Source organism: Magallana gigas, chromosome 2 (assembly GCF_963853765.1).
Source record: "Magallana gigas chromosome 2, xbMagGiga1.1, whole genome shotgun sequence".
In the NCBI taxonomy this organism is placed as follows: Eukaryota; Metazoa; Mollusca; class Bivalvia; order Ostreida; family Ostreidae; genus Magallana; species Magallana gigas.
The window spans coordinates 16,628,981-16,653,780 of record NC_088854.1 but is presented as its reverse complement, the minus strand read 5'-3'; the positions used below and the strand labels follow the sequence as shown (position 1 = coordinate 16,653,780).

At 34.2% G+C, this 24,800-nt stretch overlaps 1 protein-coding gene and 1 long non-coding RNA gene across 2 annotated transcripts; one reads left to right on the top strand and one right to left on the bottom strand.

The window, feature by feature from the left end:
* Positions 1-11,829: 11,829 nt before the first annotated feature.
* On the top strand, positions 11,830-13,405 carry LOC109620423 (uncharacterized). Its single transcript, XM_066073287.1, has 3 exons — positions 11,830-12,176; positions 12,302-12,510; positions 12,642-13,405. Exons 2-3 carry the CDS (start codon positions 12,454-12,456, stop codon positions 12,915-12,917), a joined length of 333 nt encoding a protein of 110 aa, XP_065929359.1. The 5' UTR covers positions 11,830-12,176; positions 12,302-12,453; the 3' UTR covers positions 12,918-13,405.
* A 4,003-nt stretch (positions 13,406-17,408) lies between these two features.
* On the bottom strand, positions 17,409-23,715 carry LOC105342107 (uncharacterized). The gene is made up of 3 exons (XR_010710109.1): positions 23,500-23,715; positions 17,721-17,936; positions 17,409-17,630 (listed from the first exon to the last, which is right to left on the bottom strand). It is a non-coding gene; the product is annotated as an uncharacterized lncRNA (long non-coding RNA).
* Between the last annotated feature and the right edge of the window lie 1,085 nt (positions 23,716-24,800).

The window sequence follows — 24,800 nt, the reverse complement described above, 5'->3', positions numbered from 1 at the left end:
TGATCATTAATTATTCAACCTAATGTGTCTTACAAATACTACAGCTACCTAATGAGTGATTATTTTAGAGAGAAAGAAACAGAGGTAGTCAAATATTGTGTCTACTTGCCAGAGAAAGAGACAAAAGGGTGTATAAGTGTCACAAAGTGTGTTTGTCCTGGTCAGTTAAAGACTTCAACAATGCAGTTTATGAGGTGTGGCCACCCTAGTGTTTCGATAACATTTGAAATAGCCCAATAAGGATCTATCAAAATAGAACATTACAAGCTATAAAAACAATAATTATTCATTCAAATCACGGAGCAAGGTTCCCTCAAAGTTCTGTGCATATTACCGATGATAAATTATATAATTAATTATCCAATTTTTATCAAGTTCTAATTTTTAATTGACAATTGACAATTTCTTTATTCTCTGAACTGCATAAATTACAGTGTTGAGAAAAATCAAAAGAATTTAAACAAAAATACATATAAAACATACATTGCATGCATGCATCGGAGTGACAATACAAAAGTGAAAAAAAGAAAAAGGAAAAAAGTATGATTAGCAATTAACCTAGAGAGCTAACTCTCTCAATTATAACTTTAATGAATTTACACAGATTAATCAACAATTTTTTATTAGTAGTATTAAAGAGTTGTTGAAATTTATGAACATTTGGTTTAAGATTTCGCCCAAACTTGTAAATTTCCAACAAAAACACTTCGTTTACATTTTTTTAAAAACTGATCTCGCTTTAATACTTATAATTTGAAAATTGATTTTGTATATGCATAGGAATTTATTTAGAAAAATGTCTTTTTAAAATTGAATTATAAAGATTCAAATTTCCATATAATTCATAATAAAAATACCCTTTCAGCTCAAAACCAAATATATACAATATATTCAGAAGAGGTATCATTCACATTTGAATGGAGACAAATATAACCGACTATTAATCGATCGCATGTTATAATGTTACGGAATACAAGGACAAAATCGAGAGTAATCGATTAATAACCGATTACACAAAATTCCACTATGTATTTGATCATTAATAGATTAAATTTCAAATACTCATACCAATGCCTGCTCACTATACAACCCATAGTGCCCCGTTCTTTTACCAGAACCCCTGGTCTATTGGTAAATTTCATAACATAACCTATAGAGCCCCCTTTTTATTTTAACAGAATCCCTGATCCTTGGGCAAATTTCACAATTTTGGAAGAGGTTTTTTGGTTTATTTTTGCCTTGTACTTTGTTTGTTGAATGTCTAGAATTAGAAGATTTAATGCAAACATGTATATAGTGGCCTCCAGATATAACGAGATGTTTGGGACATAGTTTTATTTCTCGTTTTAACCGATACTCGTTATATCCGAGGTTGGCATTTCCCAAGGTGACTCGTGATCGTTTTTTCTTTACATTTCAAATAACGTTTTTAAACAAGTGGTATTAAAGAAATATAATATATTTAAACTTTTTGTTTAAAAGTAACATACTTACGGCGTATTCGTGTAAATGACAATGTATTAATTACACGTACAGTCTTAAGCACGTGCCACTTTCACTTCACGAAAGACAAAAACTGTATGATGGTTTTTTAAATTAATTCTTTGGTAAGTTTTAATAACGTCAATCAGTTTTTGTTAAATAATAAATGTGGAATATTCGATGTCTGTTTTCTGCATGAAGATTTGTAAAGTCGTTACCGGGTCTAACGCATCTTTTGTAGTAAATTTTGTAGTAAATTCTCGAGTTTTTGCCGACACACCGAAATCATCCCCACCATTAATGTTTCTGTCTCGTCATGAATCTACCAGTCAAAAGAGTGTTTATTTGGGCTTTAGGGATACAACCAGGGGGTCCCAAGTAGTCGGCTTAGCTCAGGGGTTTTCATCTCTCTTGATTTTGATCACAAAAACTTAGAAACACCAGGATTAAATAGAAAACTTTCGCAGGTATTTCAAAACAAGCGTTAGAAACTATAACTCATAACTATGTAGCTCACCTTAACTTTGTATTTTCTAAACATTCCACAATGATTTAGAAGTGAAATGTGGGTCATCATGTCTCTTAAGCTTGTCTTTAAAGTTGGCATTAAACGAGTACCAGGGCAGTATGGGAGACCATACTATAGAGCCCTTATTTTCTGGTCTCAACTCTTTGTGCTGTAGGTATACCACCAGGTGGTCCCCAGGAATTGGGCTCATTCCGGGGGTTAAAATTGTGTTGATGATGATCATAACAACTTAGAAACACTGGGATTAAGTAGAAGACCGTCGCAGGTAGTGATTTTTTTCTCTTAAAAGTTGTTTTTTTTTTTTAGGAAATGCAGCACCTTTGATATAGATCCGCCATGGATCAGAAAATTTATTAGAGTTGACGATGTGTGCTGATCTCGCTATTGCTGAAGCTGAAGAAAGAAAAAATTATAATTAGCATATTATATGAAAATACTTCATGAGTCATGAGCACTGAAAGAAAGATGGTCATATATCTAAAGCCCTCTCCCTGTCTCGTACGTGCTTCCCCGTTTTCTCTCTTTTTTTACCGTGATATCTCGTCTTTTTTCTCTCATTTTTCCCTCTCTCTTTTTTTACCGTTTTCCTTTTCTCATCGATGAATGGCATCTCAGACTTAACACATAGGTCGTTTGTTGTTTTGTAGTTTTGAGCGATATTTATCAGGTATCTTAATCAGCATTTCTTTAACAAAAAAGCTCTAATGCAACTGGTGGCACACGACCAGTTTGCGGCTTACAATTTATTGCATTGGCAGGTACCTTAGAATCACTTTCTGTTGAAACCATCTGCTTTCCTCAACGAAGAACATTTTTCTTATAGATCGGATTCTTTGTCGATAGTTTCTCAGTGAAAAAATCATCACCAAAGTTTACCAGGTATAGAAGTAGAAATATGTTGGATCACGCAAAAAGGTTTTGTGTTTTTCAAATTTCCCCAACACTATTTTCTTTAGCCGATGTAATAGATAAAATTATTTCATCAAGAATCTTGAATAAAAACATGTCTCTTCGTCCAAATGGATGATTCTGTTTGAAACACGTATTCTGCCATAATTAAAGTAAAACGAGTTGAGGGGTGGAATAAGTATTGTCTATAGATCTTCTCATCTGATACAGCTTTTCTTATGAAACAATGTAGCATTGTACAGGCATACAGACACTACACAACGGCCACTGTCGTTCGGTGTAGAAGGATAATTGGACGAAGCTGTATCCTTAATTATCGATTCATCGCAATTCATTTGCTTTCCTGTGTGAAGAAAAAGTTGAATTCTTAGGAAACGAAACATCTTAAATAAAATTTCATCATTAAATCATCCGAGCCGATCAAGATAGACGATGCATATGTTTTTCAATGACAATACAATATACAGTGTCGATTGTGTTCGTTGATGAGTATCAAAACATGGTTTTGTCCATACATGTGTACCTATAATTTGTGATTTGGTAAATAAATATTATAATAGCGAATATTGTTGTAAAAGCTACAAGTAGTATCCCATACGCCTTTTAAATTACTTTATCATGTCTTATATATTATCATACCTTTTCATATTACTTTATACAATGCGTTAACATTTTCCATGTTTAATAAGACTACACTTTAGATAACAATTATTTTCATAAATAAATAAATACGACTGTATGAACACTTATCAATATTGATTTGATTTTTATTTACCACAGACGCATTTATAACTTTAAACAAGGTGAGCTTTACCGCCTCCGAAGTTTTCGTTGCTCCTACAAAGTATTAAGTTATTAATGTTCTTGATATTAATTAAAGTATGCCAATGTGAAGTAAAATATAATTTTCTGTTCGAGTGCTCTCAGTACTGTGGTGAGTTTCCTTAATGGCTTTTAGCTTCTACGGGCTCCATGGCTGCTTGCTTTAGTCTGGTAGGACTAGCTGGCCACCAGGTCAAAAATATTACACCTACAATAACAACTTAAAACTAGACACGATCTCGTTGCAAGCAACGAGTGGGTCTTCCGTCCGATTTTTGATTAGATTAGATTAAACTTATCACTTCAAAGATAAAATCGTAGATCTAAGCGAAAAATAGTATAAAAAAATTTGCGACAATCGAGGCTTGAACCCGGGTCACCTGAGCCATGTCCACGACTCTATCGACTGAGCTACTCAGACTCTCGCTTCAGAACTTTGACGCTTAATTTGTCGAGAATGCCTGAATTACCTGAAAGCACCTTGTTGCGAGCAACAAGTGGGTCTTGCGTTTGATTTTGAATTGATAGGGTTTTGGTACGATTTACTATCATATTCACTTCCTTTTAAACTAATTTTTCAACCTACACTGCGAAATGCAGATTTCCGGAAAACGTCATTTTTAAACTTCAATATCTCTGCAATGAGTTGTCCGATTTTAAAACGGTTTTTAGTTTATTTGTATTCAGTACAAAAATGTCAACAAAACGCATACTGGTACTGTACCAGTTATCGGCTAAGACCAGTTATCGGCTAAACTGAGAGTTCGGGTTTATAGGACGGGACAATCCAAGATTTTTTAATTCAGTCGTCTTTTTCGAATAAAGAAAAGTAGGTTTGCTTGAAAACTTTCTTGAATATGTTTTTAACATGAGCTTAAACGATCATTGTTTACCGCTGATTTTACATCTTTGCACTTTCAGCATTGGGGAAAATGACGTAATAAGTTAAAAATAGAATACCTCTTTGTGATAGGTTATTATATCCCTTCTTTGATTTGACATATAATATCAATACATATAACATGTATAAACAAAAGGAATTCATTCATTTCCGAGAGATTCGTAGCAGAATTGAACGCCCGATTGCACAATTATGTATTGAATACGGGTACGATTTGGTGAATTACCGTATGATAATAAACGAATAATTTTATGAGTTTTGTTTATAATGTATCACAACCCCGACTACTCTAGTCTGACCCCACAAGGGACATAATTCAAATTTCATTTAGCAGAGTATAAAATCAACATGTACAGGGATTTTACTATGTTATTATCACGAAGCCGATAACTGGTACAGTAGGTCGTAAAAACTCGGCAAACTCGGGGCCTGATAAAAATCACAAAACAAGATGTTTGCGATTCTAAAAAATGATATAAACTAACAGATTGATAAATAAGGAGTTCATTATAATTTAAAGTATAGCAAGTTTTATCCAAAAATATAAAGAAATAAGAAAATACGAAAAGAAAACATTAAATTTTAGCCGATAACTGGTACAGTGCCAGTATGCTTTCAAATTCCAAAAATCGAAATATTAGAATCACTTCCGGTGACGACCGGAAGTGACGGACGACCTGCTCATATCAAAATTTGATAAGTTTAAAACATATTCTGATGGAAAAAAAATTGTAGATTATTTGATTTGAAATATTTTTAAAACACAATTTTCCAAAAATGCTGTTTGAGCGGACCGGAAGTGACGGACGATCGTAGTTTTACCTGATCGGCCCTAGAAATTCAAAAATCTATCATTCCTGAAACTTTCAATTTTCTATCTTTAATCGTTTTTGCGAAAAAGGGAGGACAGGATCACTTTTTACAAAAAGAAAAACGAATATAACGGCCGACCGGAAGTGACGTCATCAACAAAAATGTACATGATAAAAGACCTTGATATTTTGTATTATTCGTGAAATTTTCATAAAAATGCATTGTAGCATATTTGAGATATTTGAGTTTTAAGAAAAATGTTAAGAAAAAAAAGAATAACTAGACACGATCTCGTTGCGAGCAACGAATGGGTCTTCCGTCCGATTTTTGAATAGATTAGATTAAACTTATCACTTCAAAGATAAAATCGTAAATCTAAGCGAAAAATAGTAAAAAAAAATTGCGGCAATCGGGGCTAGAACTCGGGTCACCTGGGCCATGTCCATGACTCTATAGACTGAGCTACTCAGACTCTCGCTACACCTTAACGCTTAATTTCTCGAGAATGCCTGAATTACCTGAAAGCACCTTTGATTTTGAATTGATAGGGTTCAATTAAACTGTTGACATTTCGTACGATTTACTATCAAATTAACTTCCTTTTAAACTAATTTTTCAACCTACACTGCGAAATGCAGATTTCCGGAAAACGTCATTTTTAAACTTCAATATCTCTGCAATGCGTTGTCCGATTTTAAAACGGTTTTCAGTTTTGTATTCAGTACAAAAATGTCAACAAAACGCATATGCTTTCAAATTCCAAAAATCGAAATATTACAATCACGTCCGGTGACGACCGGAAGTGACGGACGACCTGCTCATATTAAAATTTGATAAGTTTAAAACATATTCTGATGGAAAAAAATTGTAGATTATTTGATTTAAAAAAATTTTAAAATACAATTTTCCAAAAATGCTGTTTGAGCGGACCGGAAGTGACGGACGATCGTTGTTTTACCTGATCGGCCTTAGAAATTCAAAAATCTATCATTCCTGAAACTTTCAATTTTCTATCTTTAATCGTTTTTGCGAAAAAGGGAGGACAGGATCACTTTTTACAAAAAGAAAAACGAATATAACGGCCGACCGGAAGTGACGTCATCAACAAAAATGTACATGATAAAAGACCTTGATATTTTGTATTATTCTTGAAATTTTCATAAAAATCCATTGTAGCATATTTGAGATATTTGAGTTTTAAGAAAAATGTTAAGAAAAAAAAGAATAATAATAGTGAAAAATAGAGAAAAAGAAACCTAACAAAAACAATAGGGTCTTCCGTTGGAAACGGAAGACCCTAATAATAGTGAAAAATAGAGAAAAAGAAACCTAACAAAAACAATAGGGTCTTCCGTTGGATTAATAATGACATTTATTAATGGCAATAATGGCCCCATGCCATTTCGACCTTTGTTTGAGAGGCATGGGGTCTGGAAAACACACGAACAACGCTTCTTCAACCTTTCTCTATATCTTGTTACCACGTTGGGATGGCAACACAAATGCAGAACACGCAGTTCTGATTTCAATGATCCTGATACGGTATGGCTCTGTGTATTTTCTTCAAGTAGCACTGTCTCTTACTTATTCCCTTGCGCAGAATCTTATAAAGAAAGCTTGATCTGGCTTTTCTTATCCAGAGCTAACACTTCACTTAATTAAAAAAAACCCAATAGAAATGAACAAATGTTAAGTAAAACAAATATTATCAAGGGGGTCAACATAGACTAGAAAAAACGACAAACTACTTTCTAATGTCGATTTATTATGCAATTTGTCGACCCCCAATTATAAAATATATTTTCCCAGAAGGGCGTATCATTACTGGTATGTAAGTGATAATAAATAAGAGAGGTAAAATGCTGACATTTCCAATGTAAGACAAATTGACTAGATTAAATCTTTAGCAATACATAATCGTGAGTTTAACCAACCAGTGTCCTTAATTTAGAACTATTTGCTGGTTGAGGAAGGCTACGTTTCTCAGTTGCCACTGGCTGCCGAGTGTTATTTTTTTCGCTGCTTGGCCTGATTCTTTTTATAGAGCTTTGCTAAAGCTTTTTTTTTAACTAACGCCCACGTTTGTTTATCTGAAATCAGAGTCGGCATAGAAGTAATTATTCTGCCTGAAAATGTTTATCATTAAATCATCATTGTCTGATTCTGCAACCACATCTACCTCTTTTCTTTCTTTTTTATTTCCTTTTCGTCTGCTCAAGAGACATCAGTCTCGCTGTAGAATTGGTATAGTTTTACTTTTACAAAACATGCACAGTTGCTGTAAATTGCATTTAAAAATGGTAAACCAGTGTATAAGATATATAGTACAGTCAGTTCAAACATATCTTTTATAACTTACACCATAGCATTTAAATCTCGCACCATATCCTTTAAATCTCATAGCATACAACAAAATTTCAACTCGGTTTTTTGTGATCGGTTTCGGCCGATCACTGTTGTGTCCATATGAGGCATCCGGCAAATGCTTCCACGTGCGCACACATTCCGCTTGCATAAGTAGTTCTTATAAAAACTTGAAGCTTTGGTTTAGTATTTATATAACATTTTACTCAGTTTTATTTCAATCCATTTACCTTAAGAGATGCAAACATACATTAAATACAGTTCGACCTGTTAATTCAAGAATGCACATATTGTCTCACGCGTAAGAATTTCGATCGAAAGATTTATTCAGTAATGCAGTTAACCTCGATAAACTGACCTCGATCATAAGAAGATGCTCCATGAAATGACCTCGATCTATTGATGTTGCATAATAGTAGCTAGGAAGACGGCTTGATTTATAAACAAGGTTACGTTATAATGCGTTATGATGGCATTCAATGTTTTTCAGTCGCATTAAATTATTTTAATACAACTCTTTCTTTGTATACGTGTTAAGGCTCTTCGAAGAGCCTTACTCGGTATTCTGAAGAAGAAGATATATTAACATTTAATAATTACGTCAAAAATATAAAACTAGACAAGGAGTTTACGAACGGCTTTCCCCAAATTTATTTCAAAATTAAATTTGTTGACGGTTTATAACGATGAAATTATGGTGTACAAATTCAAAATATTCTATATTTTGTAAAAAATACAGTACTTTTTAAATTATTTTACATCAAACTGATCATGTTGATTGCTTCTAGCTATCTATATATCCTTATTGCCGATCATTCCTTTAAAAGGAATACTTGTTTCAAGCTGACATGAATTTATAAAAGCATTGTGACGCCAAATTAGTTTCGATCGCTCCTCAACTGCCGCTGGTTTATATATATATATATATATATATATATATATATATATATATATATATATATATATATATATAAATATATATATATAAAATTTGAAAAATGAAAGACAACACAGAGTAAAACGTTAGCGCTTTCATTCAATCTTCAGACGTTTTTAAAATAACAATTACGTTACTTGGTGACGTCTACAATACGATGACGTCATAGTTAAAGTTAACGTAGTAGAGGGATAATGCCGCGTAATCTATAGGGTAATTCAATGAAATATATACGCAATACATAAAAAAGTTAAATTATAGCAGTCTGTTGAGGCAAGGTTTTAAAGTTTGAATAAAATGTTTTTCTTTTTCTCTTTTTTCCGTTGCACTCTCTGTAAAAAGTTTATAAAAAGGAAACACTTTAAATTGCCCGCCTCCGCATACATCGATGTGCTCGCTGAGTTTTATTTTCCGGTACTCTGGGTCTTTAATTTGCTGTTTATGCACCCGGATTCTTGTTCTTAATGTTGTCCCTGTTTCGCCGATATAAAATTTGTTGCAACCATCACATATAATGGTATATATTAAATTTTTGGATTGACATGACATGTCCGAATTTATGCAGAACTGTTTTCCTCTGAAGTCAACTGAGCTGCCTTGTTTTAAAAAACAAGGCAGCTCAGTTGACTTCAGAGGAAAACAATAACGTTTTACTCTGTGTTGTCTTTCATTTTTCAAATTTTCTATATATAAAACCGGACACTGCGATATTTTTTGGATTTAACTATATATATATATATATATATATATATATATATATATATATATATATATATATATATATATATATATTCACATATATATACACACACACTGGTCAAGAAAGTTAGGTTAGATCGAGGCATTCAGATTGCACGGACTTCTAAATGCATGAACTGTAGTAAAATTAAATGAAGAAAACTTCAATCAATAAAGCACAAAATATATTTATTCTTTGAAAGAATTTCCAAGGTTTTTGTATTATTTTTCAGAGACAGTGCTGCCTTATTTCGCATGCACATCGAACACGTAAATCCAAGAAAGTAACAACATATTATTGTTTCCATCGGTTTCTAAAAAACACACCGTTTAAAATCCATGCAGGTCATTGTCATTGTTCGATCTGTCACTGTGATAGGTTTGCATATGTGCGATGTTATGACACAAGAGAATGTCTTACAATGATTATTTTTGGAACATTTGTGCCTTGATTTCAGTCTGTCTTGGTTCGTCGTTGGATTGAATATTCCTTTCCAGTGCAGTGGTTGTCCTATATTATTTTTGTTCAAATCGTGTCAAGTCTTCTTCTAATGTAACGTGTTTGGGTGAATGAGATACCTAAATGCGATGAAGCAATAAAAGTGCCATCGGTCTTATATTGGGGTGTGTAGCGTTGAGCAGAACAATAGAAATCGACAACTAATATGGCAGTAGTCGGAGATAAAAGGGAAATAATACGTATTATGAATTCATGTCAGCTTTAATAAATTTTTTTAAAAGAATAAATGTTTACTTTACAGATGGTGGTAAACTTTGATTTGTTATTGTTTTACTTTAAAATATTTGAAACTCTTCTGTATACAGATGTGAATTAAAATCTAAAAAAGTATAAAATTGTTAAAATTATGCATGAACCGACTGTATGTTCTCAGCTTCACGGTTGTTTCTTCACCTACAGTAAACAGACTAGTGTGCAAACGAAAGAAACAAATAACATATATCATGATTATTATATATACTATATATGCATTATATTTAAAGAGTTAACCTAAGTATTAATTAGAAAACCGCTCTACGGGTATTCTATATTGATCAGTCTGTCCGTCCGTTCTTCATTCGTCTGTCTCTCCCCTTGATGCAATGTGGATCATATTTTACCTACACAGCTCTTTAGGTAAACGGTGTACATAGACCTTGAACCAATTTTCTAGATCTAAGGTTAAGGTCATAGCAGAATAAACTGTAAAATCCTTGTCCGGATCATATATCCTTTACCCTTCCTCTAATGTGGCTTATTCTTCACCCACAGAGTGCCATTGGTTATGGGTGTGCAATGACATTGAATGACGTTTATAGGTCAAGGTCAGAGCAGATCATGCAACTTAACAGAGCTTCGGATAAAGAGTGTAGCGAACATAAACTTGCACATACTAAACCCAGAGAAAGCCTATTGGGAAGGGATAATGAAATTGACTTACAGTTCTATGCCAACCCAAACATTTCTAAGTCAAAGGTCAATGTCAAGGCAAAATCATCTGAAAGGTTTATTTATTTTCCATTATTTAAGCGGGCCCTTTGAGATGGTCAACATCTCAATGATGTCTAGTTTTCTAATGTTTTAGCATTTAAAATGCTAGCCTTTTATTACAGTCCATCGCGTTAAGTTTTAAAATACGTGGTTGATTAATACGAGCGACCATGGCGAAAGCAAGTCTGATCCCCGCACATCATGCATGCGAAAGAAGTGAAGAAATATTCCTACAGCGCAATTCAAATAACGTAAGATTTGCTTGTGCCAATTGCTTCCACGGAGCGTGGTGACTGTTGTGCATGTAAAATAGCCACCAAGTGAACGGGAACAGAACGTCGTTCTTAAACTATAATACATACAAATCTTTTCAATTTATTCAAAATTTTATTTTCAAATCGATAAGAAATATATTAAAATTAAATCGCACCACTAGACATATTGGAATTGATTAAGGAAACTGAATACAATAATTTGAAATAAAACAGTTATGTTAAGGTAGGTCCCTACTCAGACGCGTCATCAATTTAGTGGATATAATAAGCTTTAAAATCGAAAACGATAACTGTTCGGATTTACCGTTTTTGGTTCTAATTTTTCATTGCGCTCGCCATTTCCGATTATGTACAATCACAACGATGTTTGGCGCCGAGACATACAAGGGCAAATTTGTTAGAAGTTCTTTGTTAAAGCAAATTGAAGGTTTAAAAAAAGGAAGATTGAATCGCGCAACGAAAGAAAAAGAAAAGTCATCACCATCACCAAGTCAAGGACTGAAAATTTGTCTTAGATACTTTTAAATTTTGGTTGTAATTTTAATATAAATAAATTCTGATTAATAGGTATGGTTAATGGAGGATATGGTGAAACCCATGTAAATACCCTCCTGGCTGCCTTGAATATACCATGTGTGTCGCAGAAAACTTAAAGAATAGAGAGAGGGAGGTTGGACAGCAAGTTGGAGAAATGGCAGAAGAAACATGCCCAAAAAGTCTGCAAGAGGAAATAAGATTGTATTATATTATTAATTTTTTTTTACCACAAAAATGTATACTTTCATGTAGTTTATTCAGAACTTGAATTTTAAAATTAAAATTCAAAATACTATTAATTTAGGAGTGAAGAGAGTCAGCCAGCTTTGATGGTGCCTGGCAAAAACGGGGTACTGGACGAGCCTATAATAGTCTTACCGGTGAGTTCTGCATCATGCATGAAGATATATGAATATAATTTATGGTATATAAATACAATAATGTTTATCTTGTTCAAAGTGTTCTTGTGAGTGATGTACATTGCTTATGTTTGATTCATATGTAGGGCATGCATCTCTGTTTGGAGAAAAGTCAAAGAAAATCATAAGTTTCTCTGTAAAAGGGAAAAAATGCAGGATATGTGCTGCTGCCAAATCCAAAGGTAATCCTCCCCGTGTACATCAGTGCTGTAAAAATTGGACCGGATCAGCGAAAGCAATGGAGCCGGCCATGGCATGTGAGATGCTCGAGAAGGTAGAGACGTCAGGGGGAAAGGTAATTGCAAAATATTTCTATCAATTTATTAAAAGCAGACATAAAATAAACATAATGAAAACACAGAATTTTATTTTACAGTTTTATTAACATTTTGCTTAATGTGTAGGGCATATTACATTTCTTTTTAGGTAGATACTTTGATAATGGACAATGACTCTACAACAATTGCCAGAGTAAAGGCTCATGTCAATCCAAACATATCCAAACGTTCCGATAGTAATCACACTAAGAAGGGATTCACTGGTGCCTTGGTGGAGCTAAGTAGTGCCCACAAAGTTTTAAGAAATGTCAAAGTCAGGGGGCACATGGAACTATGCTTCATGTACTGCATTCAGCAGAATAAGGACAACCCTTCTCAGATTGAGACTGATCTTAGAAATATTGTTCCTCACTTATATGGTTAGAGAATTTTACTACAAATGTGACTTTTATACATTGATTAATTTCTTTCATTAAAATTCTTAACAATTCTACAATTTATGTATTTTTTATAGGAGAGCATCAGCTGACTTGTGGTCAATGGTGCAAAAGTCAAAAAACAGGTTACAAACCCAAACATCTGCCATATGGTAAACCTTTGTCCTGTACTGTTCTTCGTACTGCTTAAGAGGACATGTTTGAGAAGTATTCAAAGAAAGCCAGTGAACTCTCACACATAGGATCCACACAGCTAAATGAGAATTTCAACTTAATGGTCTCCAGTAAAGCACCAAAGCGGTTGTAAGTAAACTTTGTCAGTTTTTATTGTCCCCCGCCGCAACGCGGAGCGGGGACATAGAAATGCTGGGCGTCCATCCGTGCGTCCGTGTGTCCGTCCGTCACACTTTTTTGTAAGCGCTCTCATGCCTACAAATTATGACAGATTTTCATTAAATTTATACCAAATGTTTACACCACTATTACCTTCGTCAAGTTCGAAAATCAGCGTTGGTCGATACTTTTTGTTGGAGTTATGGGACTTTGACCACAATAATGACTCCGTTTTATCCAAAAATTGACCTTGTAAGCGCTCTCATGCCTACAAATTTTGACGGATATACATGAAATTTATACCAAATGTTTATACTACTATTACCTTTGTCAAGTTCGAAAATCAGCATTGGTCGATACTTGTTGTTGGAGTTATGGGACTTTGACCACAATAATGACTCCGTTTTATTAAAAAATTGACCTTGTAAGCGCTCTCATGCCTACAAATTTTGACGGATTTACATGAAATTAATACCAAATGTTTATACCACTAATACCTTGGTCAAGTTCCTAAATCAGCCTTGGTCGATACTAGTATACTGCTTGACCGGCGGGGGACCCAGGAATTCTATTCTTGTTTACTTAGTGAACAAGTCTAACTATTAATATTCTTGAGATTTCTGATTTTTCAATTTAAAAATCTGACTTGAAAAGTTGCTTGGGTATGATGTACATGCAGTATCATAATTCATAATACAGATATTTTGGAGGCTCAGAGAGCTTGCACTCACGTGTTTCGGCAACTGTGTGCCAAAAGAATGATGGTTATAGTTATGTAACAGAGGTAGAAACATGTTTGTAGTTGAAGTTGAATTCTTTTTATTATTGTTACCTTTTTTTTTAACATTTATGTTGTTTTGTTATACATTTTTATTTGCATATTTATGTTGATATGTTTTTCCATATTTTCTTTGCATTCCTATTAAATTTCTTTTTTCAGTTTGACTAACATTGCTAATTTGATTGATACATGTATTTGCATCTATCAAAATAATGTGTTTGTGATGATTTGTAAATAAAAATACTTTCTTCAAACAGCTTAATAAGAAGTTGGCTCTCTCACCGGGACTCTTCACAATGAATGAAGATATAAAGTAGGGAAAGCAAGGACTTTTTTATTTGTAGTGTATGAAGGTACCTGGACCGGGGGGTAAAACAGTCATTAATATATACATGTATAAGCATTCATGACAAAATACCAGCTACTTGCAGCTGCAGCCAATCATAAAACGGAGCTTCTCACCGAGTTTTCGTAATGAGATTTGCCAAAGGTTTATGGGGAGCGAAGTGGACCGATAACCCTTGGCTAGCGAAGATAAACCCACAGGCATTCGTAACTTTACAAAATAATTTTATTCAACTTGTGTTAACTTTACCAAATCAATATAACATTAACTGCATGTTTGCATTATAAAATGAACAGATGTGTTATAGAGATAAGAAAGAATAATGCTCTAAACCTGTCTTCACAGAAAAATCAAAGCCTCGTTTCATTTGTAGCAATTTATTATATTGTTTCGTTTTCTCACTTTTTGTGATTTGAAATCTCGGATAATTAATAAGTGGTATAAATAGGACCACCTGTAAATTATATCCCATCGCCGAACAACATTTAACCAATGAAATGAAATAAATGTTGATATTCACATCATGTATTTCTACCAATCACAAAGGAGAGAAAGTGTACAACACGGGTACTGTATTTCAAGGTATCACACCGGTAAACGACCAATTAAAAACGAACTTATAGTTCTTTATACAATGTGTAACATCTGATCGGGTTTGGGGTTCTGATAATTTTTATATCATACGCGTGTTATCTTTGGTGCTAATGGTATTGTGCGAAGATAGCCCGGATGACACTAGTATTTATAAGAGCGCTAGCACACTCGAGAGAAGAGGCGATTCTCTGTTCGACTGTCAAAGGAGTAGGTACATGTACGTTAATACGACTGCACAGTGTTCGTATTGGGTTAATCTTTAAATCGAGCGTTAATATTTCATCATATTTTATTAACGAAGTGTAGCTGGCTGCAGCTTGTGTCGGTGCAGGGATCTAGCCCTGTACATATGATATAGGCATATAGCCTTACCAGGACAGATCTCAAGGCTGACCTGTGCCTCGGATAGAGCCCCGGGTTATAACCCACAGATCATCAAGCCCCATCCTTTTTTTTATTTTGTGAATTATTTGTTTTGTATGCTCAAGAATAGGTCATCCTTACAACTATATCTGTATATATTGACTCGTAATTTTTGTAGTTTCATGCCGGTATTCATATATGATTATTAAATTAACACATTCCCCAGACTGGTCTCAATCACCGAACCCAAACACGTTACAAATGTATTATATTTCGGAATCTTTTTTTTCCATTTTCCTTTGCCCAGCTTTATAAATAGTAATACTACTGAGAAGGATATGCAATGTTTTTAGATCACCTGAGCTGAAAGCTCAAATGAACTTTTCTGATCACATTTTGTCCGTCGTCCGTCTGTCATTTTGACATTTTGAACTTTTTCTCTAAAACCACTTGTCCATTTTCAACCAAAATTAGCACAAAGCATTCCTATAGAAAGGCGAATATATATTGCAGAAATGAAACGCCAGTTTTTATTCAAAGCGAAGAAAACCTCGAAACTGCAAAACCAGAGGCCACATAGCTTACCTGAGCAACAATAGACATGATAAAATCAGCTTCATGGAGTCATAATATAAAATATCTATACAATGTGGTGCAATATTTTTAGATCCTGTATAAATAAAAATTCAACCCACCCCTCCCCCCCCCCCCCCTTCTGGATATCTTATGATTATAATAGGGTCCCTTTTCTAACAGAATGATTTTATACTCATATCACATATTGAGCATTGGAGTTCTCAAAGAGATCCTAAACAATTGTTTACATACGGGATATAAACCTACATTAAACTATGAAACCTGTGAGGCACAAAAATCGTCATTTGCAACCTCCGCAAAGAAAATGAACGGAAACTGGCAACTGCAAATAAGTGGAATTTTTTTTAAGTCCGAGGGGCATAACGCTGTCAAAAATTGAATGATCGTACCCAAAATCAAACTTTACATAAGATATTATCATGATAAATCTGTTAATCAAAGGACTATATTAAGTATAGTCAATTATTTGCCCCCAGTTATAACCAATTTTTAAATAGTCTCGTTACGAATAAAACTTAAAAATCATAGGACAGAGGATGCCTTTCACTTTAACTTTGGTTTTAGTCATCATTTCTCATTCGCTGTTTATCTATGACGTCACCTAAATGACCCAATTCCCGCAATTTTGCAAACAAATGAAAATATTGCCTTTTTTTTATATTTTGCATTCGGAGGAATAGAGAGCAGGTCTGCTCAAGAGCGATTTCAAGAGCACATATGGTTTTGTTCACACAAGTATACACATCGTACTAGAAACTGATACGTAAGCAAGCCTGCGTTCGATGTTTTCTAGTCGAAAAACCATTGAAAAACACTCATATTTTGCTACAAAACATCAATTTATCAAAAAGGCCAATCTTCATGACGTAATTTCTACATTATGACGTCCCTGTGGTGATAACCTTTTACACACTTGTTTTCAAAATGATTTCAACAATCTTGCCCCATATTTTTAAATTTGGGGGGCGAAAAATGCATAATATCGCACATAGTCCTTTCATCTCAATACGTGCAACCTCTGCAAAGAAAATGAACGGAAACTGCAAATAAGCGTAATTTTAATAAGCCCAAGGGGCATAACTGTCGAAAATTGCTTGATCGTACCCTAAATCAAAAAACACTAACTGCAAATTATAAAATACTTTTGTGATTTAGATATATATATATATATATATATATATATATATATATATATATATATATATATTATAAATCAGTATACCAAATATCATCTCAATACGTACAACCTCTGCGACGAAAATGAACAGAAACTATTGGTAGACTCGCCGATAGACAGACAAACGAACCACAACAAAGCAATATGCACTTCCTACTTTGAAAGGGGGGGGGGGGGGCATAATTAGGGAGTTCAGTTGCGAAAAATTACAACCAATCATAACACTTTCAAAAGCCTTTACAAAAAGACAAGATTCTTCAAATATAACCACCATTTATAGATAGAAAAACAGTTTTGTTTTTTTTATTTTGAAAATTTAAGACTTCTGAATATGTATCTTTTTGGATAGATTAATATTGTTTTATTCTATTTCTGCAGATGAGTTCCATTCGTTTATTTAGAGCATAATTTTTTCTTGCATATTTCTGATAATCGGAATTTGGGGTATTTCTTGCAAAAGTCACATAGAGCATCTCCCAGTGTTGTAGGTTTTTTCCTAGAGTCGGAACCTGAATAAGAAAAAAAAATATGAAGCAACTGTTACATGTATGTGAATTTGAAAAGTGTATTCCTCCGGATGATGCATAAACCTTTCCAACCTGATTTAGTAGCTGACGTTTTGCCTTTTAGAATCTTTGCACAGTAAGTTTTACATTCTAAGGGTTTTTCTGACGTAAACCTTTGACAAATTTGACACAGATCTTGGCGTTCTTCAGTAGATATCATTGGAAGTGCATTCCTGGGCGATGCAATACTATCTAGTGAACGAGACGGTTGTTGACGCCCCAAAACCAAATGGTCTGTAAATGGGTTCTCTAAAAAAACAAAAACACCGCTTTAATATTTTCTTGGTTAAAGCTGACATGAATTCATAAATACGCAGTATTTCCCTTTTATCTCCGACTACCGCCATATTAGTTGTCGATTTCTATTGTTCTGCTCATCGCTACACACCCCCTATATAAGGCCGAGAGCACTATTCATGCTTCACCGCATTCAGGTATTTCATCACCCAAACACGTTACCTTGGACGAAAAGACGTGTACAACAAAAAAAAAATATGACAACCATTGCACTGATAAGGAATATATCCAATGAACGACGAAACATGACAGACTGAAATCAAGGCACATAAACATAAAAAATCCTCGATATTTGTAGACCCTTTTCCTGTTTATCTTATAGCATCGCACATGCGCAACCACACACTGTGGGTAATCGAGCAATGTCAAAGATCGCATGGAAACGGAGCGTTTTTATATAACCGATGGATAAGAGTCGCTGTTACGTTGTTACTTTCTTGGAATTACTATCATTTAGCTACTGGGTTGGATGTAGTGCCGCCGGGGTTTCAAAAAGATGCAGACGTTATGCACTCTGTATCGACGACACACGTGTTCGATGTGCATGTGAAAGTAAGACAGCAGCACTATCTGTGCAAAATAATACGGATACTAGAGTACCTTGAAAATTCTTTCAAAGAATAAATATATTTTGTATTTTATTGATTGTTGTTTCCTTTATTCTTTATTGCAAACATTTTACTGCAATGTGTATTGGATGCATTTAGAAGTCCGTGCAACCTGAATGCCTCGATCGGAAAGCAACCGACCGTAACTTTCTCGACCAGTATATGTACCCCAGTGGCAGTAGAGGAGCGATCGAAACTAATATGGCGACCAAAGGCTTTTATGAATTCACGTCAGCTTTAAAGTGTAAAACGAAATGAAATTTACTTCCGCTAAGTTTTCGATTACAAAACTAACCATTATTTTAAGAATGTATAAATATAATATATAACCTGAAATTTATCAAAATATATATCAAAATAAGGGCAGCGCTAAGCGGAGTATCCCCTGGCGACATTAGTTATTGTGTGTGGGATGCATTATTTAGGAATATACCGTTATGTAAATGAGGAGACAACATTCTACTAATCCTCCATTTCTACAAAAACTACTTTTTCTTAACCTGTACTAGATCTAAATCCAAATCAAAGTACTGAAGTACTGAAAGCCGGGCTCCATTGATGTGTCTTTATGCATATTGTGTAGTAAAGACTGAAAAAAGCTCTCTCTCGCTCTCTCTCTCTCTCTCTCTCATGATTTTAATGTCAGAGAGCGACCAAATTTTGTAAGCGGCTATAAACATAAAAATGTCTAGTAAAAAAAATGCATCAGTTGCTGCCTTGAATTTTCCAACAAGCGTTATAAATTCAATCCCCATTTCTTCAATGCACAGCAAAGTAGTTCGTGGAAATTCATGCGCATTGTATGTATCCAAAATGCATAGTCTTGTTTTTAAAACACGTAATTAATAAGAAAACATAAAAAGAAAGACAATTCTCTTGAAATAAAATAAAACAAAAAACAAAAAACAACACTTTTGACAAAACATGGCTCTTTGTGTAACTATTTGGTATAGCGGAAGCTTTTACTTCGACGCTGGTTGGTTTTTTGTTTACTTTTGAAGTTGTGCTATTTATAGTAACATTGGCGATTTGCCTGCCTACAACCAGGACTCTGCTTTCAGCAGAGCCCGGCTAAAAATATCAAGTTGTTGATTTGAACTGCTTATTTTCACTTTGTTTTCACAGAAGTGAAGCAGAAGTAGTTATTGTCAAGCCGTACATAAAATTTGTCGAAAACTGTGTTATTTTAACGATATATTTAAAAGTACTCAACTAATTGACTTGAAAATTAATTGGGTTTGTCCTTTACCATGCCGAATAAGTGTACGAAGTTTGATAAATATCCGTGCAAGGGTTTTCTTTAAACTTGCTTCCAAGCTATACACACACACATACACGCACAGCAGCGATGCTATATGTTGCGCGAGGGGAAAATAATGATGTTTAAAGAGGATGGGATACATATTTTGGAAACTCCACTCGGAACACACCCCTACATCCCTATTCATGTAAACAGTGTAACTTCTCCGGGAATTTATCGTGCTGCTTAAGACCTCGTGCTTGGGGTTGGATCTGATTTAATTATGAAGGTTTTTTTTTTTTAAAGATTTAGGTCACTTGAATTATTAGGTGACTTTTTACAATTGGTGTTCGTCTGTTACTATTTTTTTATGTGAAGTACTTCTATGGTAAGAGGAATCAAAATTTAGAAACTCGTGGCTTTACCGCCCGCGGGGCCTCTTTGGCGGGCCAAACAAAAACGCAAAAAGGCCAGATTTTTATATACAAGAATCTGAAATATCGTGGGGGAAAACTAAATGAATGGTAACAGTGTTTTAAACTCGTCAAAATATTAGCTAGACACTCAGGGCTGACAGCTAGTATAAGTTGCCAGTCCTGTTAAAATTCAACCAGCCCGGAGAAAAAAATTGACATTTGTTCATTTTTTTCATTTGCATGTAAAACATTAAAAAATCTGTTTTTCGATTTTCGTTTCGTCATAAAATTGTTGTCTCTTCCGAATCTCTTCAATGAGAAATGAATTGAAAAGTAAACAAGTTCATATTTTGTGGGATTTAAACAATTAAATGGTAGGATACTAACATTTTATGTTGATTTAGGGAATTAAAACGATCTTCAAAGTAAAAGGTCGAAGCGGGCAGTTGATTTAATTTATCGTATTACTATTAATAGAAGGAAGTTGGAGCAAATTTTACTGCAACTCTGTTTGTCGCACTGGTCTGAGATTAGGAAAAGACGTACGTTAAAAATTTTCAGCCTCGAGATATGTCGCTGAGATTATCCTATATTATTCCGTAGCATGTCTTGAGACTCTACCTCACCATCTTCACATGTCAAGCACAGTCTACGTGAATTAAACACTTGTCTTGACTGTTGTCAAAAGACTATACAAGGAAAGCGATAGTGTGATAAGAATCAGTTAGAAAATCTTCAAACTCCGATGCCGATACTATATATACTTGGCTCAAAAATATCCACGTCCAGTCAGGCACTCGTACAAACAAAATTGTTCGCCCGTGACAAAAGTTATGCGTCTCGGGCGGTTGGGCTGACGGTTATTTCAAACACTGAATTGGTAACCATTATGATTTCCATGAAGCCCTGTAACAAAATTGTGAAATTAATGACCACTAGGGTAAAGGGTACAGACCCTAGATTGGACCAGTGTAGCCTTTAGTAATCAAAGTAATGACGGGAATTGATTTTATTGATTATTTCTATGCTTAAATCAACGGTTTGTTATTTTGTTTGGCAAGTAGTTCCTTAGCTGTATATGAAAAATTGCGTATATTTTTCTAATATGAATTATCAGGCTTTTCCAAAAATAATTCCGAGCTCATGTATAGACGGGAAAACCCCACATGCATCATGCTGTGTAGTATTTAGGGATATAATTAACGCCATCAAACTCTATGATATGCATTTACACCAGCTAGTTATCGAAATATTTTTAAATGATTGTATCCAAGCAATATTGAACTCTGGCGTTGAAATATATACGACCACAAAAATATCTATAATGTTCATTTAAAATCGGACTGTTTTCAAGGTTTTTATAAATAAGTTTCAATGAAAAACTATACTTCTGGATACATTAGTTCGAATTTGTTATTTTTAAGTACTAAGTCTTGTCAGCGGTAGTACTTTTTGCTGAGGCCCAAACGATGTTCCACTTCCGGTTCGCCAGAGTAACTGCACAGGAAACTGAAACTCCCAAAACTGTATAAAACCATTAAAATCTTCGTCTGTACTCCAACGTTTATTTAAGAAAAACTGAATACATTGTCCATGAGGCCCTCTTGTTAGATTGTGAAACTCATGACCCTGTTACATGGGGCCAATATGGGTATATGGTAAAACGTTATTAAATATTAGAATTTTTTCGAATATATTTTTGAGGAAAACCAAATGCATGATTATGATTTCAACTAAATGCATGGTTATGATGCCCATGAAGTTCCACACCAGAATTGTGAAATTCAATGTCCGTGGGTTTGGTATTAAAACCCCAAGGCTTTGCCAATATGGCCACAGTCAAATTGTATTGATTTAAAAATATTTTCTTTACTATCCGAGTGTTGGGAGATTAAATCATGCATTGCAAAAATCATATTGTCCTGATTTTAAATTGTAAAAAGAAGATGTTTATAATGGGGGGGGGGGGGTATGGTCATAAACTGATCATTTATTTTTACTCGGGGTGATTGCTACGAGTCATACATTACAATTTTAAATTGGTAAATTGTCACTTGTCCATATTGAATTAAATCTGTATTCTATTTTAGGAAACTTACTCAAATATCATGAGCATTGTACACTTGAAGAAATAGGCTGAGTGTGTGTATTTTGCGTGCTTCTGCCCCTGGAGCTAAGGTATAGATAATCCGAGATTCCAACGACTCTCAAACCCCAACCCACCTCATTTTCATGAATTAGTGTTTTTGAAAATATCAAATAATAACAGCGGGGAGTCAGGGGTTAGGGTTTATACTTCAAAATGAAGGTTAAAATGTAAACAGGGGACTCAATGACAAGTCCATCTAAGGGCTATGGTGCTCGGTTGACCGTCAAGGCATGTGGACCTCTTGCTAATTCACTGCGTTGCACAGGACTTTAATGATCTTTTTGTCGTTTTGTGTTGACGGGGCTTTTGCCTAACACTTTTTTACAACAAGTAGGGCGTGCCCGCGTTGCGTTTACTTTAATTGGTTACCATTTTTTTTTTACGGTTTGAGCAAGTTAATATGGATTATGTGCATCGTGTCGCATGTATTTTTAAAAAAAAAATTGACTGCTTCTGCCAATTATGTTGTGTATTTATTCGTACATTTGCAGTAATTAACCTTGTCGACCTTAATTTTTAAATCGTCCATTAATCAAATATGCAGCTTTTCAGTTCTTGTCTGTTATTAATATTTCATTGTCCTATTCTGCCTACGCTTAAATGAAGTGAACTTAAATAATCTGAATAAACAAGTTATTTCAAATGGAGTGCTGTAGGTCTAGATGAAAATTAAAATACAAAAATAAGAAACAGAAATCTAAATCTACGTACATTTGTGTATTGAACTACAAGTATGCCATAGAAAGTTTCACATAAGAAAACAATATCATTGCTTTGTGGAAAAATCCACTACATACCACATTCTAATATACTATAAACTTTTATAACAAAAAAGTTCAGATGTAGTCGACCACATGTATATTAGGACAGAAGTAATGCATGATGTAATAATATTGCACAGACACCCCTTATTTTAAAACCGGCCCGATCGCTACATGTATGTACAAATTATTTGAATTTCTTAATAGACAACAATGATTGGGTATAGATGGTGAAAATTATTTAAAAAAATATAGAGAAGACAATACTGTTGATGATTAATTGGGCGTTAAAGGATAGGGGAAAACTTTAATGAAAATAATCGTGATTTGAATAACCTTACCTTGTTGAATTAGTGGTGGGGCAGTCCGAGAAGGTAAGGCAAACACAACTGATGGTACGAAAATAAAAATGAGAACGGATGTCGACATCTTCCTCTATTGTTGTTCATAAATAATGAACCCCACGTAATTTAAAATTATGTCATAATGACTGCTAAAAACCTATCACAGGTGAAATCATATGACTTCTGTATTTTGACAGCTGTAACAAGCAATGACAATGCAGGACTAAAAAGAAAGTGTTTGTCGATGTATTTTTTTTTTTATACAAGGTGGTATTAGATATTTCCTAGTACAGAATAATTAATTTTGTACTTTAGCAATCATTTATGAGACTATTAAGTACAAACAACTTTTCGTTTACTAGAGGCCACCTGAGATACAGGCATTTTAACCAAACTGTACCTTTACCAATATCACTAATCTAGTTGATGCATTTTCTTAACTCTTACAATGCATTTACTTTGATCGCTTTATGTTTCGTAAATTCCAGTACTATGTAAAAAAGACGATTGTTTTTAGTTTATCGAAAGTCACTTTATAACCACAGAGCCTACTTACCAGAACCCCTGATCCTTGGATAAATTTCACAATTTTTGTAACGGTTTCATTGTTTATTATGTGGCCATTAATTCGCAGTGCCCATAGAGATCAACTTGCTAAACTTTACTATGCACTAAATTGCCTAATACAATGTAGATGCTCTTTTATAAAGGAATATTCACAAAATTAATATTAGGTTGTCAGCTTAATAACTAGAAGTGGATAAGACGATTTTAAATGTAATAATTTTTATTCACTATAAGATCAAAAGAGTCCCGCCCGAACACCACATCCCCAATCGAACATTGTTGGGCCTCTCCGGCAGAGATCGGAAAAACACCTTAAAAATATAACATAACCGTCCAGGATACTCCTTATCTGTTGAGGTTGGAGCTTAGCTGCATTAAATTCAGGAATATACACTGAAATATTTACGTTTTCAACTGTCTTTGTCTGTGATAACATAATTAATCAATTTTGAACCTTAACACCCAATAACTTCATTAAACATGAGTGTCAAAAAATGGGCGTGTCTTATAGCATAACCGAAAAACGGTTTTAGTTGCGCTTCGTAGTAATACGTAGCATGTGCTGCATGAAAAAATAGTGGTTTAAAAACAAAAGCTTGTTTTAAAGTATACAAATTGGAAATATTATAAATAAATGTAACTAGAAAACTGACCAGTCAGGAAGGGCCCCGCTATGACAATTAATATAGAGAAGTGAAAAAAACTTTGAATTCCATCCTCTTTATATTAAC